The following is a 20,354-nucleotide window of genomic DNA, read 5'->3' as shown; positions in this document are numbered from 1 at the left end:
GTTAGGATTGAAATTCAAGCCAGAGAACTTTATTAAGGAAGGATTCTTCAACTGGGTTCTTGTTTAACCAGAGGGAACTAATGTCATGTCTGAGCTTTCGCCATGTTGGGGGAACTTTTAAATTCTTTCATACTAGAAAAACTTTCGGTAGAATTTTAAAAGCCATAGGGAAATGTGTGGAAAAGGCACTGTTTCATAATATAGTATGTTGTAGCTTATTGATGTTTGGGTCAGTGTATAATTAAGATTTACCTTATTCTTAAGTGAACTTTTGATTGTTGCCCTTGCCTATTTCACATAAATTACCACCAAAAAGGCAAATATTTTATGGGAAAGCTTACAGAGAACTTTTTAAAAAACCCTTTGAAAATAAGCGGATCGTTGAAAATGCTGAAAGTAATTGTAGCATTTTAATTTTTTTGGCTTGAGAGGGGAGGTTCAAATGATGGGAGTTACACTGCTCTTTTGGGTAACTGTTAGGACAATTTGACTAAACTCTTTTAAGTTTGTGCTTACATATCCGACATGTTTGTATCTTAAAAGTAGCAAATAGTACCTAAGTGAACCCAATCTGTATAGGGAGATAAATTTTATTCTCAAGCACCTCTCATATTCATCCAAGCTGCTAGAGGCCAAAACAAAAGGTATTAGCAGCTTCCCAGAAATAGGACTGTCAGGTTATTTGGCTCATTGTTTTCCTTGTTTATGTTCTCACAGAAATTAATTGGATGATCAGATTACATTCTGTCTAAAGGGGATGATGTTGAATGGAACATGGGAAGAAGTAAACATAGTTTGAGGAGAAATTGGAGACTTGAGTCAAAGTGTGTAATTATGTAGGAAATTGATACCAGGAGGTCAGTAAGATAATGGAATCCCAGGATTTGAGGGCAGCCTGTTGGAAAGGTTTTTCCAAGGTCTCTGTGGGGGCCATAGGGTATTGGAGAGGGCCAGCTGTGCCACTCAGGGTTATTTTTGAGTTAGGGTGCTGCTGCTTTTGAGTATGACTAATAGTGATTCTGGATCATGGTTTTGCACTAGAATCCCCCTAGTGAGCTTTTAAAAAATAGCAGTGCCTGGGCCCTACCCCCAGAAGTGTATTTTCAGAGCAATATTGAATTGAGAAGCAGCTCTGCGAGGCATTCTCACAACTCTTAAGAGTTAAGTACGTTATGGTGAAGATTAAATGAGATAATATATGTTCTAACTACCACATACTGAACTCTTTAATTTTAAATAAAACTTATTTTCAGCGTGAAGTAAGGGCTCTGCCGTAGGATGCTGAGGCTTCAACTGAATACCATAATCCCTACCAATTGGCCTGCATTTTCTATTCATTTTAAAAACTGAATACAATCTTTGTCTCATTAGGTTTTTTTTAAACTTTTTGGTTTGTTTGTTTTTTATTTTTTTTTGGCCACACTGCACAGCATGTGGGATCTTAGTTCCCTGACCAAGGGTCAAACCCATGCCCCTTGCATTAGAAGTGCAGAGTCTTAACCACTGGACCACCAGGGAAGTCCCTCATTTGGTTTTTATTAATTAATTAATTAAATTTATTTTTGGCTGCGTTGGGTCTTTGTTGCGGCACGTGGGCTTTCTCTAGTTGCGCCGAGCGGGGGCTACTTTTCGTGGTGGTGTGCGGGCTTATTGCGGTGGCTTCTCTTGTTGTGGAGCACAGGCTCTAGGTGCACGGGCTTCAGTAGTTGTAGCACGCGGGCTTCAATGGTTGTGGCTTGCAGGCTCTAGAGCGCAGGCTCAGTAGTTGTGGTGCACGGGCTTAGTTGCTCCGTGGCATGTGGGATCTTGCCGGAGCAGGGCTCGAACCTGTGTCCCCTGCATTGGCAGGCAGACTCTCAACCACTGCGCCACCAGGGAAGCCCCTAGGTTTTTAAATAAATGCTTAATACTAAATTGTGCTCTAACGAATTTTTTTAAGGAAAAACAAAAGGGAAAGGTCTTTTTTCCTTTTTAAGGAAAAACAATCCTCAGGGTTTTAATGATTCTCCAATACTTTAAGAAGCAAAGGGCCCATCCACAAGATGCTTCAACATTTTGATTATCTAGGTGATGATTTGAGGGTTAGTTCTGGATGTAGTAAGAAATATATGTGTTTTATAATGAGACTTTGGGGCTTCCCTGGTGGCGCAGCGGTTGGGAGTCCGCCTGCCAATGCAGGGGACGCGGGTTTGTGCCCCAATCCGGGAGGATCCCACGTGCCACGGAGTGGCTGGGCCCTGTGAGCCATGGCCGCTGAGCCTGTGCGTCGCGTCTGGAGCCTGTGCTCCACGGCGGGAAAGGCCACGGCAGTGAGAGGCCCGCATACCGCAAGGAAAAAAACCCCAAAAAACCATATAATGAGACTTTGGTGTGTGTAGTGGTTAACTAATGAAAAGAGTGCCTCACAGTGGAAAACAGGTTAGGAATTTAATCTATTTGGAATGTGGAGTGTTATTTCCCTGTAAGCAGTGACATGTGACTATGTATGAGATCATTTTAGGATTTCCTACACCCTTAGGGCCTTTGTGAAACAGTTTAAAGTCCAAGACTTTTCATGTAATATTTGTTTTCTTTGCACTTGATACTATAAGACGGATTATGTGGCTAATTTTGCAACAAGTTACAGAATTTGGAATACCAAGAATTTTCCCATTCTTTTCTAGGCATACCCTTTTAAGTTATTTGATGTTTGTAATTTTAAAGATCTTTTTTTAAAAAATTTTTATTTATTTAAGGTCTTAGTTGCAGCACACAGGATCTTCATTGCAGCGTGCAGGCTCTTTTTTTTAGTTGTGGCATGCGGACTCCTTAGTTGCGGCATGCATGTGGGATCTAGTTCCCCGACCAGGGATCGAACCCTGGCCCCCTGCATTGGGAGTGCAGAGTGTTTTTTTTAACTTGTTTATTAGAGAAATAGCTTGGAATTGAAGAAAGAAGACAAATTTAAATCACATAATCTCATTCAGCTCTTAGTCTGAGAGGAGGAGGAAATAATGGGGAAATATGAATCATGCTCTCCCTCTGCAGTTCAGAGTGACTAGAGGGGCATATCAGACCTTAGTACAGTGTATGTGCCATTTTGTTTATCTTAACTTTGGATAAAGAGAAGGCAAGAATATGACAGAACCATTTTCCTTATTTGAGACATCTAGGTTGGTTCATTTGACTTATTTAATGGCAAATGAATTTTTAGAGAAAATAAACTCCTTGGGTTGTTTTTCTCTTGGTGGCATTGATCTGCCTTTTTTTTTTTTTTTTTTTTTTGTGGTGAGGATGCAGCTAAGAAAAGAATGGACAGATGCATACTAAATTTGGCTCTAGGAGTGATGGATGCAGAATGTATGTGTGAGTGATGTACTTACGGGGCACCCTGCAATACTGGGGTTGAGAAGTGAAACTTGTTAGAAATACTTGTTGGGCCGTTCATTAATTAAGTCACTTACCCAAGTTCAGAAGCACATGACCAGTATTTTCTTTTAATAATAAGGAATAGAAAACATTAAGAGTCTGTATTAAACTGTGGTTGAACATAAGTAACTGCTATACATGTAGGTCAAAAATAGTCAAATATCTGCCATGTCACATGGGTCAACCTAATATGCGTGTATTGGATCACAGCGAAAGCCACTGTTCTAAGAGATTGGTTCAAACCTGACTGCAGACTCTAGGTAGAGTAAGTTCCAATAAGGATGCCATGTAGATTGCCCATTTCCTCTGGCCTTTTGGAATAAATAGGGGCAGGTTGAAATTATGGGGGACTCAGAACACTGCCTAGCAGTGGAAAGCTGGTAACATTCAAGACAAACACATGCTTGAGAATGAAGAGATGATATATTAGTGCACTTTTTTGTGTTTGGTTACAATTTATTTATTGTCCTTAGGCACAAATCGTGAAGAACAACTAGCAGATTGTTCTATTTTAAGTTATACATTGCATTCTTGAATAAAACTGTCCACACGCTCAGCAACAAATGTAAAAACCAACAGGATTCCTGTCTATATTAAAGCAAAAATTATTAGGGCCTTCATCATTTTCTGACATCTTTTAAATAACGACTTTTTTGCCACCTGCTTTAGAATAGATTGTGTTCTAAGGAAATTCTGAGAATATTGGGTTTGCAAAAACCTGTTGTGGGACTTCCCTGGTGGTGTAGTGGTTAAGAATCCGCCTGCCAATGCAGGGGACATGGGTTCGATCCCTGCCTGGTCTGGGTAGATCCCACATGCTGAGGAGCTACTGAGCCCACACACCACAACTGCTGAAGCCCGCACGCTCTAGGGCCCATGTGCCGCAGCTACTGAGCCCTCATGCTGCAACTACTGAAGCCTGTGCCCTTAGAGCCCACGCTCTGCAACAAGAGAAGCCACTGCAATGGGAAGCCCACGCACCGCTACAAAGAGTAATCCCCACTGGCCGCAACTAGAGAAAGCCCTGCTCAGCAACAAAGACCCAACGCAGCCAAAAAAACCCAATAAACCTATTGGACTTCTCCGGTGGTCCAGTGGTTAAGACTCTGTGCTTCCTTCCACTGCAGGGGCCACAGGTTCGATCCCTGGTTGGGGGAGTTCCCCCCACCCCACCCCCCCAAAAAAAACCTATTGGGAAAGGCGATTACTACTAGGCTTTCTGAATTGAATTACAAATAGAATAGTACTTTGGATATAGTAGGGAGGTGGCAGCGTGGGACTAAGGGAAGTTAAAGAGCACTTAACTGCTTAAAGACAAAGTTAAGGAAGTGGAAGCAACTGCACATTCTCTTCCTGTTAACTATATTTAAAAAGCAGGTGAAAATGGACATGCATATAGGGCAGTGGTTTTAAAATTTCACGGAACCCTGAGGTTGTGCAAAAGGAGTGCCTAGTTCCCAACTGGAGAGTGGCAAAGGACAGGAGGAAGCGGAGAGGGCCAGGATTCAATCATAGCTGCTCTGTTAATCTATTTTATATATTTGGATTCTGCTTTATAAAAGTTTAAAAAACACTGCTGTGGACTTCCCTGGTGATGCAGTGGTTAAGAATCTGCCTGCTAATGCAGGGGACACGGGTTCGAGCCCTGGTCTGGGAAGATCCCACATGCCATGGAGCAACTAAGCCTGTGCACCACAACTACTGAGCCTGCATGCCACAACTGCTGAAGCCTGCGCACCTAGAGCCCATGCTCCACAACAAGAGAAGCCACTGCAAGGAGAAGCCCGCGCACTGCATGGAAGAGTAGCCCCGCTCTCCGCAAAACCCGTGAGCAGCAGCGAAGACCCAACACAGCCAAAAATAAATAAATAAATACATAAAACCACTGCTGTAGGTCATGAAATAGCTGTTAGACCGTTCCTTGTTATAAGATTTCATCTGTCTTTCTGTTTCTTTAGATTTTTAGGTTAACCTGGGAATTTGAAGCAAATTACTTATTGATACAGACCCTAGTGTGTATTTTAAAAATCATAATGATGGGCCTTCATGATTTTATAAGCAGATGTTCACATTGCCCCATCCTTTTGCATCTTTTGATCCTGATCTGTGTTGATCTTTTGGGAAAAATATAATTTTATTAATATCCCATTTTCAACTTAGTTGGTCTTCTGGAGCAAAGGTTACAGCAGAGCTACATATCATATCTTTTACCCCAAATCTCCATGTTGCAGCAGAAAGTGGAGTACAGTGATTTGGTCAAAACTATTAAGTACACGAACAAGTAAATAGGAGAGCTAGTTATTCTGGAAATTTCTGGCAGTATTTACAAAGAATGTTCCAAACAGGCCTGCCTAAGATGGCCTTAATCAGATGTCTGTTTTATATAAATTTACTGCTCTTCATAAATCAGATTAAATTAAAAAGCGTACTGGAACTGATTCCTTACCTTTGAAGCAAAGGTTCTCAGCCCAAGCTATATGTGAGAATTGGCTGTTTAACTTCTTATAGACATCCATGACTGGACCCTATATGCAGAAATTCCAGTTCAGTAGATCTCTGGAGCCTTGCATTCATATGTACTTCTTAAAAGCTCATAGGTTAAAAAAAAAAAAAAGCTCATTATTCTGGTGTGCAGCCAGGTGGGGTACCTCTCATAGAAAGCTTTCAAAAAAAAAAAGCCTTCATTTAAAGAGTAAAACATTCTTGAAATTATCTAGTTCCCAAGCTAGCAGAATAGGTGCTGTTAGCCCCATTTTACAGATGAAGAAACTAGGCTCAAGGATATAAATGACCTACAAGTGTCTTAAATTGGGAGAGAGCAGAACCAGAACCTAGGCTTTTTGGTTTCCAGAGGAAATAAGGCAAGTCAGTACAAACTCAAAAGTTTAGGCCAAAATGGACCCTAAGAGTCAAGTCTAAACCCCTCATTTAACTTAACAAAAAACAATAGCAGATTGTTTAAAAAAAAAAAAAGTATGTGGCTACTTTCCAAGTAAGTCTGATAATAAAAATGTCTGTCACTTTGGTGACTTATGTCAGGACAGGTACTTTACATGCATTACCTCATCCAGTCCTCACAGCTCTATGGAGTCCTTATTTTACGAATGAAACTAGTGCTCAGAAAAAGGTAGGAGTCAAGATTCAAACCTGGATTTCTCCTTTGAGACCCTGAGCTAGCAACCACCATATTCCACTACCTCCTAACTATATGCCTTTTCAGGAGGAGATGCATGCTCACTAGCTAGGTTCGCCTGAAGAGTTTTGTGTTTTTGTTTTAAGGTTCTGGAAATTTAAGCTCAGCCTTTAGGAAAGGGAAGATTTTAATCCAAACAAGTAGTGTGCTTCATGCTTCTGTGGTAAGCACATAAAGACATGATCCAGGCCTTCTAGAAGAGAGGAGCTTGTCTCTGGCTTTTCCTGAAAGCCCAGGAGAGTGGTTGACCAACACAAACTGCCTGGAAGGAGGAGGCCACACAAAGAGGAGTGTAGTTCACTTGTTATGGAAATACTGAAAAAGAGATCTGCCTTGAGGAAACAGCATGACAGGGAAGGCCTTCCCTCTTGTTTGCCCAAGACTTTGCTAGTACGGTCTTCTAAACAGTCATTCCTGAGCCCTCCAAGTGTGTCTGCATTTGTTGCAGGGATAGATTTACCCAGACAGGTGGAAGAGTCATGACTTAATGGTTATAAACAGCTGCAGAGGCCTGGGCTACTCCCATGGTCTTAGTAGCAAGGGATGTGGCCATTCCCCGACGCCGGGCATTAACCAGCCTTGAGAACAGGCCCTCAAATCGGAACGACTGTAATTTTGGTCCAGTGCACGCACCACACGTTACAGCTAAGTAGTAACATTAAAAGGTAAAGGATTTCCAGTCCTTTTAGAAGGGATCACCTTTGTGTGCTTTCTGTTGCTGATTCATAGTGCTCCTGCTTTGGGACCGTCAGGTTTCCAAACAGGACACAGGAGATATTCAATAAACGTCAATTTGTAGCAGTAATTTTCATCCCTTGAGGAGCATGCCCTTGCTACCCTCCATAAGTAAGGCAAATAAATGAATGGTAAAGATAAACGTGCCCTCGGCTTGCGGATTCCAACTCGCCCAGAGCGAGCTTTTCCTTCTATCAAGGTAACTTTTTTAAGTGGCAGCGAGCACAACTTGTACCGAGCGCGGGGCAGGTTTGTCCTTTGTCCAATCATCTCCGAGATTTGAGGGTGGGGGAGGGGAAACTTCCCTAGACCTTCCCTGACCAGGAAGAGGGTGGGTTTAGGCTGAGCAGGGGCCGCCTCAGCCCGTCGTGAAGCCGCAGGATGCTTGGCACTCCAGGAAGCCAATAGGAGTGAAGAGGCCCGTTTGAATTGGCCAATGCCGCCGGGGCGGGGGCGGGGTTTGTGAGCCCTATAAAGGCCGCGGTCCGGTTGGCAAACAGCGGCGGAGGCTCTTGCAGCGGTCGCCGGTTCTGGGCTGTGGGGGTACTCTACGCTCCTCAGACCTGACCCTTTCAGCTCTCCGCTCCCGCGCCAGCCTACCTCGCTCCTCGGCGCCATGACCACCACCACCACCTTCAAGGGCGTCGACCCCAACAGCAGGAATAGCTCCCGGTGAGGCTCGGGGGCGGGAGGGCCGCTGCCCAGGGGGCCAGGCGGGTCTGGCGGCAGGTCGTCGGCGGTAACGTGCCCGGGGCGCTGCTCTCGCGCTCGGCCGGGCGGTGGGGCTCGGCCACCGGCTCCCCCTTTGTGCCGCCGGCTAACCTGACGCGCCGGCCCCGCCCGATTCCTGCTCCTCTTCCATTCATTCCTTCCCTGGAGCTAGGGGCTGGGGAGGGCCGTGGCCGCTCGCGCTCGCAGCGCGGCGGGTTTTCGTTAGTCGGAATGTGCCGAGAGGGTTCGCTTTCTCCCTTTTGTGGCGTGGCTGGCTCGGCCCCAGGGCGGTGGTCTTGGGCCCCGGGTGCCCGGGCAGCCCGCGGGGCACCTTGATCCGGCCCTATTGTCCCACCCCCGCCCACGCGCTCGTGCCTCTGGCCCGGGGCAGGTGGTGGCCCCGCGCCCGGCGTGGCGGTCAGATCCTGCAGCCGCAGCGATCGGTCCGGCGGGCTCCTACCCACTCGGGTCCGCCCGGCAGGTGGCATTTGTGTTCGGGCGGGGCTGGTCCTCGCGACCCTCACCCCCGTTCAGGACCCAGCCGTCAGCCCTCCGCGAATTGCCTCCCCCTCTGCTAACAAAGGAAAGACCCCTGCTCCTTCCCCTCCCGCGCCCACCTCCGAACGGGAGGGGGAGCGAGTCGTTCCGAGTGGGTTTTCTGCGCTCAGACCTTCGGACCTCGGTGTTTGCAACCCACCTCTTTCGCTTCCCCCTTTGACGTATGCAAAATGAGTTCACCTCTGGCCGCGATTCCCCTGCCGGAGGAGGTTTCCTGTTCTTGGGCGGGGCCGGAGACATCCATTGTCTCTTCCGTACTATCTCCACCTGCGTAGCCGGGGCGTTTCTGGCCACTCATGCCACTGCATTTGGGGAAGGGGGCCCTGGGCACGGTGTTTGGACTGGGAGGGTCCCTTTTCCAAGCCCTTGCCTAACTTGGTGGAAGGGTTTGGATGCGGTGGTAGATGTCTACATTGTCTCGGCTAAGTGCATGCACGCTGTTCTTTAAGGTGGGATACAGGCATCTCAGGGATCCTGCTCAAGGCGTGGAGGAAGCTTAGATTCCACTTTTTCTGAGCATCTCTTCTTCATTGATCATGACCTGAAGTCATGTGTGGCCAGCCTTGGGGGTCCTGGGCAAGTGGCACAAAGGGAGCCATTTTGTGGGGCTAAGAAGACAGCCGTGAAATAGCAGTGTCTCACAAGGGTTGGAGTCCTTGGGGACAAAAAGCAGGCCTCAGCAGTGAGTCTTAGGAGGGAGTGTTGGAAATGACATTCCTTTTCAACTCATTCCTTTCCCTTTCAAAATGTAGAAAAGAATGGGAAAGATTTAAAAAAATAAATTAGTGTGTTACTGGGAGGAAGGGGAACTTGAGTAGGATAGACCTACGAAAACACTGGTCACTCCCTCTTCTGTTGTCATCCTTCCAGTGAGATCATTTTTTTTCAGAGGACGCTGGAACAAATTGAACCTCGGTTTTTCATTTTGTGCTGTGAGGCCAACTTTATGCTGGTCATACTGTAGTGATTGGAATGTGAAAATTTACACATTATATTTAAAAATCTGAGGTTTTATCCTTTGGGGTTGAGTGCAGTTTAGTGCTTCACAAAGAATTTAAGTAACCAGGTCAAATGAATCCTCACACTAGCTTTTTGATTTGTGTCTTTGAAATGTGAGACATAAATGACTTTTGGGTCTGCAAAATAAATGTTTTAATTCGCCTGTTGTCATCAATTTCCCTCCAATATTGTAATCTCAAGACTGTAGCATTTTGTCCTTTTATTTACTTCCTACCTTTCCTTCTTGTAGAATCTCACCTAATTCTCTTAAACTTCTTTTCTCCAGTAACATTTTCCTGGCTCCATAAACACATTATAAATTTAGTTCGATAGGGAAGGAATGACCTGCAAAGATCATAGAGCAACTCTGGGACTTAAAGAGAGAAGAAAGAAAGAGTAATTTTTTGAAAATTGCTATCCGCAGTACACGGACACATTTTTGTTGAGCCTCGGATGTGTAATCCTGACCTAGTCATACGCATAGTTCAGAAAAAACAGCAGGATCTTAAAAAATAAAATTGAAATAATTTCTGTCTTATGATCCAAATCCTTTGTTTGGGGATGTCTCGCTGTTACAAATGGGCTCTCCAACACTGACGTCATCGGAGTAGGTAGTACCTGCTATTGCAAGAGGAACACAGACCTTTAAAAAGTTGGTCCGGTCAGAGCTTTGACTTTCTTTTTAAGCTGGTGATTGGGTTCTAGTGTCTTTTTTTTTTTTCAAGGCAAAAAAAAATTTCCTGGCCCATTAGGGTTCTGAAGATTTTCATCTTGCTGAAATAATTCATGAGAATTTAATTATGATAGTAAGGAAAATCATTCTAATCTCTAGGGGATGAAGGGGATGACAGTGAAGCAAGTTAATTTTGTTTTTTGTTTTGGGATCTTAGTTCCCCAAACTGTGCCTCATCCTGTGGAAGCGTGGAGCCCTAACCACTGGATCACCAGGTTATTCCCTGAAGCAGGTTAATTTTGATTATAGTATTTCAAGTGTCTGTTGATTTGAGGTACAAATGATAAAAACCTAGTCACTTCCAACTTTAACATAAGAAAATGACTATTAAGAATTTATAACATACCTTTAATTATGATTTAAACAATTTAATTAGCAAACCTAAAATTATCTTTATAAGAGGTATGCCTGAACACATTTATCTTAATTCATATAATGAATTTAATCTAAGTGGATATTTAATATCTGAGACTTAGAAACAGTGGGGTTTTTAATGTTTTACATGTTATAAAAGCGGGTCTTCCCTGCCCGCATGGGGAAAATAATAAAATTTTAATTTAGTATAAATTGAGTACTGAATTTTACTATGGACACAGACACGAATATTAGATTTAGGGGAGGATGCTAGAGGATGTATATAAGAAATAGCTTCAGTCTAAGGCTAGAAAACAAGAAAAGCAATCAAAGCACCAACCACATAGGTACGTAGTTTAAAGAGAAAAATGGCATTAGAGTGGTTCCCCTATTTCAGCACTTTGAGCATGTCTTGTGTGCCTGTCAGGGAGAGAGGATTTGGGATTTGGCCCCATCTCTGTCACTTAACTAATGCTGGGCAATTTATTTAGAACTTCTCAAGGCCTGACTTCGTTCTCTTAAAAAATGAGGCTATTTGCTGAACTAGATAGAGGAGAGCCAAGCCCAGCTGGCACCTGATTTTTACATTGATAAATGGTTGAAAAAGGCAAGAAGAAGAATCTTTCATGACTTGTGAAAAGGACATGAAAATCAAATTTCAGTGTCCAGAAATAAAGTTTTATTGGAACATAGCTGCACTCATTCGTTTTTGTGTCGTCTATGGCTGCCTTTGTGCTACGTGATGGAGCTAAACAGTTGCAAAAGACCAAACGAAGCACAAGCCAAAAATATTTACTATTTGGCCCTTTACAGAAAGAGCTGGTGACCAGAAGGAGGGTGTCTAACATGCTTTCCTCTCAGTGTCCTACTTGTCATTCTTCAAGGTTATGGAGGGCTTCATGGAGGAGGTGGAGGTTTAAGAAATGGGCTGGATTTTGAAATAGTCGCCAAGGAAAGGGTGGAAAGTGCTCTGGGCAGGAGAAAATATGGGAGTAAATACTCCAAGGTGGAGATAAGCCAGAACAGTTCACTGAACAGTGAAGAAAGTGGCCTGACTGGGTTGGAGAAGATGGTAAGAACTAGATATGGTTGAGAGGCCAAGTTTATCTCGATTTCCTTGTGTTCTGCTTAGGTGTAACCAAGCCTACGTCTGCAAGTGTTCTTGTACATATGTCTAATTATCTACTTAGGATAACTTCTGGAAGTAGAAACGCTGGTTCATATAAGATGCAAACTTAAACATTTGATACGTTTTATCAGAATGTTCTTTAGAAAGTTTGTGCAAATTTATATTCTCACACTTTAATTCATGCTGGAAATTGGCATTTTTTTCATCTTTACCAGCCTAATAAGCAAAAAAAATATCCTTTTGTTTTAAATTTCATTTATTTGCTTGTGAATTTAAATTTTCAGTGTTTAGACGTGATCCATATTGTTTAATTGTCTGTTTACCTTTTGTCCATTTTTCTCTTGATTTTTAAAATTATTTTTAAAAGCATTTATATTACCCTTTGTCAAATGTGTATTTTTGCCAAGTTTAATCTATCCATTTTTCATGGTTTCTGGCTTTCATCTTGTGCTTAGAAGGAAAGCCCTTTTCTTCAAGACTAGGACCATATTCGTACATGTTTTCTTCCAATATTTTTGTCTTAGGCTTTAAATTGAAATATTTGACCTAGCTGGAATTTATTTTGGTAAATGAAGTGAGTTAAGAATATATATTTTGTTTCTTTAATCAAAATGACTAGCCAGTTAGCCCAACGCAGTTCTCCCTACCGAACTAAATAAAATACTGCAGTGGTGGTCTTTTTTTTTTTCCCCCTGCACCGTGTGGCTTGCAGGATCTTAGTTCCCCGATCAGGGATCGAACCCATGTCCCCTGCAGTGGAACTGCGGTTCCCCAGTGGTGGTCTTTTTGAGAGAGAACTCTGTCTTGACAGAGTCCTGAGGAGAAACTGACAAAACCCCCATTGTAGTAGAAGTTGATAACAGAAATCTCAGTAATTGATAAACCATATTTAATAATCAGTAGATTTGAACAACTCAGTTACAGGCTTTATCTGGTAGACACATAGAATACTGGCAGATACACATTCTTTTCAAGCACGTATAGAAGATTTACAAAGCTGACCACATATCAAGCCATAAGGCACATCTTATCAAATTTCAGGGGAACATGTCACACAGACTTTGTTGTCCGTGTGGTAATGAAAAGCTGGAAATCAGTGAACTAGAAAGACTTGCAGAGCTGAGTTTACACATGACAGTGGTATTTATTTGGAAACTTGAATGAAATGGACACCTTCCTAGAAAAATGTTTCTTACTCAAAATGATTTAATAGAAAAACAGACCACTCTGATCACCAATAAAGGAAGTGAATCTGTAGTTAGAAAATCTTTCCATGAAACCATGTCCATTTTCTGTTTTGAGTGGTGACAGGACAAATTCAATTGAGTTTTTCCACAGAGGGGACAAACTGGTCAGCCTGTGTCAAGAAGACCTGGAAATGTGAATGTGCAGTATTTCCTTGTCAAACAAAACAGTTGTAGATGGTATCTAAAGGCGCCTGGACATACAGCATGCCATGGGGTCCTAAACTGAATTTCTCATTGACTTTCTCCTTGTGGCTGGTCACTCACGATGATTAGTGAGAACAGTGAGGTACAAGTGTATCAACAGGGCTTGTGAGTCATGCTGAGACGGGAGAGACTATCACCAGTTTTCCTTGGGCTTCTAAATTGGTCAACTTTTATATGTATATTCTTCCATTTTAAAAATTTCGTTGAAAATAAAAATGGAACCCTTCTTCTTTTTTTTTTTTTTTTTGGCTGCGCTATGGGGCACATGGGATCTTAGTTCCCTGACCAGGGATTGAACCCGAGTCCCCTGCATTGGAAGGTGGGTTCTTTACCACTGGACCACCGGGGAAGCCCCCCGAACAGTTTTTTTTTAAATAAATAACAAGATGTGCTTCTCAACTTCTTTGCAAGTGTGTCCAGCTGAGCCTGATAGACAACATCCATTAGGTTTCTGCCTTTTCCTATAATGGGATGCCGACCAGCCTGCTATGGGTGCTTTCAGGCCGTTTCAGCTGCCTCGTGTGAGGCACAACCTCGCCACAGATACTACGGAGCGGGATTTCATACCTTAACATCCAGCACTGAATTTATACCACGATGAAATCAATTCCTAATTTTCCCATTAGCAGCTCTCTTTTGTGTGTGTGTGTGGGGGGGGATAGGTGGAATGAGTGGTTGAGAAAAATGAAAGGTGTTTGAAAACAAGTGTGCCAAGAAATGTTTTGATCTGATCTGAAATCGTTGTTTTGCCATCATTCCTAGGGTTTTGCGGCCTCCAGGTGGTGGATCCAATTTTTCATTAGGTTTTGATGAACCAACAGAACAACCTGTGAGGCGGAATAAAATGGCCTCTAGCATCTTTGGGACACCTGAGGAAAATCCCCCTTCCTGGGCCAAGTCGGCAGGTACTGCTAGTATCCGTGATCCCTGGTCAAAGGGACGGACCCAGCAGAACCACCACAGCTGGTTTTGTGCTGATGAGTAAAATCTAGCTTAATCATGAGAGACAACAATTAAAGCTTGTCATGGGAGGAGAGACGAGGACTAAGAAATGGGAAATGCTGGGAGTCTGTGTAACGGATCAGAATAAGGACAACCGTCAGACTGGGTTATTTAGACCCTCTGTAGAACTTTTAAGTCGTCACTCCCTAACACTGTTAGCTCATGTTGTAGTATGAGACTAACTAATTAAATAGTGTTTTGCTTTAGGTCTTTCCATTGTATTCCTTAAGAAAGTATATTTTGATTCAGGTGCCAAGTCTTGTGGTGGCCGGGAAGATTCTGAGTCATCTGGACCCCAGAGAAGTAACTCTTCTGAAGCAAACCCTGGAGACTTCTTAGATCTGAAGGTCAGTGTGACAGTATGGGCGGAAAGACAGGCTTTGAGGTTTATACAGTTGAGAAATTAATTCCACCTGCCCTGCACCACCCCCATTGTACTGAGACCTGCCACTGGAGTTTTACATAAAGGTAGTTAGGAAAGGGACTAACCATACTGGTGATGGAAGATTGACAGTCAGTCAGAAAGGTGAGTCAATGGGATCTTGGTCTGTTCATATGTCTCTGCTACCACTAGGATTAGTCTCTGTCCTTCAGTATTGATTTTTGAAACTGGATCACTCGTACTCCGTGTGTATCTCACACACAGTAGCATATCTGAGCTCAAGGACTGTTTCAGTTGTTGGCAGCGGTTGCCCAGTTGTTTTGAGCTGAACTCCAGGAGGCTGTATACCATGGTGTTACCAGTCTTTGTCTGCAGGTGATCACGGCCTGTGAGCCCCAGGTATGTGTTTGGAAAGCCTGGTGGGATGTCCCCCTGAGTAGGGACCTCAGAGCACATGGAGGCATCAGCCATCTGGGTGTGGGGAGACCTGCAGAAAGGCTCTGGAATTGATGGAGGTCCTTCAATAGCTAGATCAGGAGAAAGGAGGGGGGACTGGAAGGACAGGTTTGCCAATTTCCTGTTCTGATAAAAGATCCTCTGAAATGCGAATTGATATGAGGTCATCAGCGTAAATGTTAAGGTTTTTTTGGTGTTCGGGGCATGTTACTGGCACTGGGACAATTTGTCCAGCAGCATATCTGTGTAGCATTGTCCCAGGGTGAATAAAGTTTGTTTACTGTAATGGCAGCGTGACCCTGAACTTGACTACATCAAAACAAAACTTCACATTTGGCTTCAAATAGACAGTAGCTTCTCTGAACTCTGTTTTTCTTTGTGTGTGGCAAAATTAAAATCTGAAGTAAATTGTTAATTTTTTTCTTTTCCAGGGAGAAGGTGATGTTCATGGTGAGTACTTCTGAAAAAGTATCACAACTTCTGGTTCTGTAAATGTTAGAATAGACTGGAATTTGTATTCAAGTCATGTCTTGGGGAAGGAGATTGGGGAGTGAACCTGGCTTTACCCCAACGCCAGCGCCCTCTGGGTGGAGAGGAAGGCAAAATGAAACTGGAAAGCTAGCAAGTGTGGCCACGTTTGGTATCGGCCAGCAGTGAGAGCAATGCTAGAAACGAACTAGAAAGGAAAACCACTGGAGAATCCTTTAAGAGCAGACGGGCGTTAAGCAGGTTGGTATTTGTTACACTCAATGAGAGCTTTTTAGTAAAAGTCTCTAGCATTTCAAGTCAGCCCTCAGCATTTAATTTAGAAAATGTTTGATTTTATACTGAGCTGCTGTAACCCTGTGATCTCGTGAATGATGACTTAGCGGGCCGGTGAAGTTTTCATTTAGCACCCATATCACCAATTACATGTGGAAATGAGCTGTAATCATTTAATTATTTAAAACCTTTGAAGTACTTATTGGCACTTCTTCAACAAGCGCCAGAGAGTTGCCGGTGCGTGTGATGAGAGGTTTACGCATGTCGGCCAGCAGCAGTCAGGTTAAAGTTGACTCAGTGACATGCAGCCGTCACAGGGCGCCCTGATCTAGGAGGATGAAGCCGCTTCCTCAAGGCCTTTTTCTGCCATTACAATTTGCGAGTCAATCTTCCAGGGAAACAGAAATGTTTAACGAGAATCACATTCCCCTTCTGTCCTCTCATCGTTTCTTGCTGGGCATGACGGGAGGAGAATCTTCTGAACCATTGAGCATTACCTGGGTTTTCCCTCCACGGACAGATTAGGTTCTCACTGGACTGAAGGTGTATTAGTTATTGTTCCTGTCCAACTTGTTCCATTTTAAAAAGATTGTTCTAGAGGTAAAGAAAATCTAGGCTTTTTGATTCTGCTGCTTTTCATATTCTGAAGTACTTCCAATGTCAGACCTTGTTTAGCAAGCATCAGCTAATCTTTCACTAATTTTGGCCAATGGATATAATGAGAAATTTGGGGAGCCCAGAGAAGTGAGAGCCCTGAAGTTAGGAAAAGATAAGTCATTTGCTATTGATTAATTCTCCCCCCCCACCCCCAGCTCAGTGTTGCAGATCCTTGAGGTGAATGAATAGCACAGGCAGCTGTATAGTGCAAGTCCTTCCTTTTTTTTTTTAAATGATCATCAATTTTGCCACCTGATTATTCTGTGTTCCTGACTGCTGCTACTTTCAGCTCATTTGGCATAAAATGACAAGGGCACAATCATTCAGGACAGGTCTGGAGAGTAAAGGTCGACCCCAGTTCTGTTGGCAATTTCACTGCAAAGCCAAGCTGTTCTGCTCAGTTGAAATAAAACATATTTTGTTTGGATATATTGGCATCATCTTTTGGGTAAACACAGGAATGGCTATAGGGAGGACTTTGGAAATCTTGAAGAAAGAGGGAAAAAGTCCAGGAAGTTTATTTATTTTTTAAAGTTTATTCATTTATTTATTTATTTTTGGCTGTGTTGGGTCTTCGTTGCTGTGCGTGGGCTTTCTCTAGTTGCGGTGCGCGGGCTTCTCATTGCGGTGGCTTCTCTTGTTGCAGAGCACGGGCTCTAGGTGCGCGGGCTTCAGTAGTTGTGGCACACGGGCTTAGTTGCTCCATAGCATGTGGGATCTTCCCGGACCAGGGCTCGAACCTGTGTCCCCTGCACTGGCAGATGGATTCTCAACCACTGCGCCACTGGGGAAGTCCCTAGCGTTTTTTCTTTTGCAGTCACTCTTGACTTTGATTCAATGGAAACTACCTGTTTAAGGATATATGCTTGTTGGGAATTTCACAAATCAGTCAGAGAATCAATCAAGCAATATTTAGGATATCGGATAATAATACACTAATTCTTAAAACTTTAATGTGGAAAGTGCCGGGTTAACATGATGGGAGTGACTGGGTTAATATATTACAAATCAGTAGCGGGGAGGTAGATTCTTTAATAAATGTCTGTACAACTGGATATTGTATCGTTTAAAAAAAAAAATCAACCTCACCCATTAATCATGAAAATGTAACATATAACAGGAATTTAAAAATATTTTTCACCCATCAGTTCGTCAGATATTAAGGTGAGATGGTTATCAAGTGGTGGAAATGGAAAGATGTAGGGAGAGCATACTCTGACACGGGCAGTGGGGTAGAACTTGTACAGCCACTGGGGAAGGTGGTGTGTAATCTGTTCAAATTGAAGATGACAGCTCGTGTCCCCGTGGGCACACGTTCCAGAGTGTGCGCATTACAGTTTTGGAATGGTTGGATTAGTTTCAATTTTTTGCTGTCGGTAGAGGCTTAATCATATATACTCTGTACATAATATAAAGCAATTATTTAAGCAAGGTGGATCATGACCATGTGTGTAAGTGGGGGTAAATGTCCAAAAGTTAAAAAAGAAAAAAAATTGATATTATTTATGTTAAATACAACAAAAACACTATTCTATGTAATTTGCTGGAAATAAAATACACAAAATATACATAAAACAAATGGACTAGAGGAATGCACACAACTAGTAGTAGGGCCTCTGTGTATAGGGAGAGGAGACCCACAGAGGTGGAGCGGTGGTCAGTGACCTAGAGCTTTTAGCTGCGGCATGTGTGTGGGATCTAGTTCCCTGACCAGATATTGTGATGGGCCCCCTGCATTGGGGACGCGGAGTCTTAACCACTGGACCATCAGGGAAGACGGACCTAGAGCTTATCTGTAATGTTCTCATTTAAAATATTTATGTCTTCATATATTTCTGTAATTTAGAAAGGAACGTACACAGAAAAAGATCTGGGGACAAATATAGCAAAACATTAACAGTGGTTAATTCTGGATAGTGGCTGCCAGATGGTTGGTAATTGTTGGTTTCTTCTTTAAAGCTCTAGGTATGCTTTGAACCATCCTCAAAAAAAAAACCCCAAAAGCCAAAACACTTAGGCTTTTCATCTTCACTGGGAATAGTTATTAGCCTTAATTTCATTCTGTTTTCCTAGAAAACGTAGACACAGACTTGCAGGCCAGCCTGGGGCAGAGCGAGGAGAAGCCTGTGCCCGCTGCCCCTGTGCCCAGCCCAGTGGCACCGGCGCCCGTGCCATCCCGGAGAAACCCCCCTGGTGGCAAGTCCAGCCTCGTCCTGGGTTAGCTCCGTCTGCCCTGAACTCTGTCGTTTCGTTTCTTTGTTTTCTCCATGCTTGTGAACTGCACAACTTGAGCCTGACTGTACATGTTTTGGATTTGTTTCATTAAAAAAGAAGCACTTTATGTACTGCTGTCTTTTTTTATTTTGGAAGAACAGGTTCTCTGTCTGTCCTGATTCCTCTGGGTGTATAGGCCTTGGCATGAGTGTTTTCTAGTAGTAGATTGGAGGGAAAGCTTTGTGACACTTAGTACCGTGTTTTTAAGAACAGATAAATTGGTTTCAAATGTGTTAGAGGATCTTTTGTACTGAGGTTTTTAAAACCCTTTTCTTGTCAGCTTTACTAGGGTTTACCAAGCCTGGATCGGACAGGCCAGTAAACAGTCCACAGGCGCTGTCCCTTCAGGCCCCCCAAACAAGGGTGTCTTGATGCTGAACCTACCTGGTGTTGCCCTAACTTGTCAGTGCCCGTTGCAAAAAGCATCTTCCTGTGCCATATGGAGCGACAGAGGCCTGCGCCCCATGCCTTGCTGCCTACAAAGCAAAAACACAAAACAAACAACTGCCTTTCATTTCTGAACCTTGAGAAATATTTCAGCCAGATACTAACTTGGCTGGCTGAGCAAAGCCTGCTGCTCCCACGCAGAGGGAGGCTTCGCTGTGCGCTCAGACTGACGAACTCCAGGTGGTGAAGCAGGGGTGGGGACCACATGGAAGTGGGACTTCCTGGTGAAGGGACCCCCCCCCCCCGCCCCGGGGGCAGTGCTCTTCTTAGATAACTTGAAGCTGTGTGCATGATGCTGGTGCTTGACCATGAAAGAAAGTCTCATCCTTAAAACGTGTTGTACTTCACAATCCTGGACTGTTGCTTAAAGTAAACAATGTACAAATTTTGAAACACTGTGTCCTGTGTCATCTTTTTGAGATTGTTTCAGGAGTTCTACTTGCTTAGTTGCTTTTTTCTTTGTTACTATCAACCTTGTTGCCCAATGATTTGATGAGCCATTAAAGTTAAAACACACTAAGGAAGGCCCAGAGAGAAGTGGGCTTCTCTCTAAAGAAAGCAGCTTTCAAGTCAGAGAGCATGAGTTCAGAATGCCAAAATGAAAATTAATGGCTCTCTGGTAATAAAATACAGGAATAATATGGATAATTGGTATCCAAAATAATTATTAGCCAATACCCTTCACACTCTTCTACCACCTACCCTCCTGTGCTGGGTGCTAACATTCAAAATTTCAAGTCCTCTCATGCCTGTAGGGTGCTTCTCAATGGTGGGTGGTCAGAGAAGAAGGCTCCAAAGGAAGGGTCCACGTAGATAGAAGGGGACAGGGTCATCTGAGTCCTCTCAAGTGATACAGGAGACAGAAGATGGGAGAAAGCTCACTAGGTGCTAGGCAGAAAGTTCCAGACCAACATGCTATATTAAGTGTCCATTGGGCACTGTAAATCGGCTTTTTAGGTCTAGCTGTGCTACCGACCAGCTATGTGCCTTGGGCTTGTCATTTGGGAGCTCAGGTTCCTAACTTAAAAGTAAGACTTTTGAATGAGGTCACCTCTAAAAACCTTCCCATGACTGAAATGACTCAAACCTAGTGTGTAACCACC

The 20,354-nt window shown here is 43.4% G+C and overlaps 1 protein-coding gene and 1 long non-coding RNA gene across 2 annotated transcripts; one reads left to right on the top strand and one right to left on the bottom strand.

Moving 5' to 3' along the window:
- Positions 1–7,823: 7,823 nt before the first annotated feature.
- Positions 7,824–18,871, top strand: JPT1 (Jupiter microtubule associated homolog 1). The gene is made up of 5 exons (XM_059998329.1): positions 7,824–8,008; positions 14,034–14,176; positions 14,523–14,620; positions 15,543–15,561; positions 18,604–18,871. The coding sequence occupies exons 1-5, from the start codon at positions 7,953–7,955 to the stop codon at positions 18,750–18,752; spliced, it is 465 nt and encodes a 154-aa protein (XP_059854312.1). The 5' UTR covers positions 7,824–7,952; the 3' UTR covers positions 18,753–18,871.
- Positions 17,055–19,469, bottom strand: LOC132415161 (uncharacterized). Its single transcript, XR_009517099.1, has 2 exons — positions 19,189–19,469; positions 17,055–17,378 (listed from the first exon to the last, which is right to left on the bottom strand). It is a non-coding gene; the product is annotated as an uncharacterized lncRNA (long non-coding RNA).
- Between the last annotated feature and the right edge of the window lie 885 nt (positions 19,470–20,354).

The sequence above is a fragment of the Delphinus delphis genome, chromosome 19 (genome assembly GCF_949987515.2).
Source record: "Delphinus delphis chromosome 19, mDelDel1.2, whole genome shotgun sequence".
Lineage (NCBI taxonomy): Eukaryota > Metazoa > Chordata > Mammalia > Artiodactyla > Delphinidae > Delphinus > Delphinus delphis.
This window is presented reverse-complemented; position numbering and strand designations above follow the sequence as displayed.

What these genes read in the sequence shown, in the direction of transcription:
- JPT1 (XM_059998329.1), top strand. Translation starts at nt 7,953, where the DNA reads ATGACCACCACCACCACCTTCAAGGGCGTCGACCCCAACAGCAGGAAT. An exon ending in AACAGCAGGAATAGCTCCCG is followed by an intron (nt 8,009 to 14,033) that starts GTGAGGCTCGGG and finishes CATCATTCCTAG; the next exon opens with GGTTTTGCGGCCTCCAGGTG. An exon ending in TTCCTGGGCCAAGTCGGCAG is followed by an intron (nt 14,177 to 14,522) that starts GTACTGCTAGTA and finishes ATTTTGATTCAG; the next exon opens with GTGCCAAGTCTTGTGGTGGC.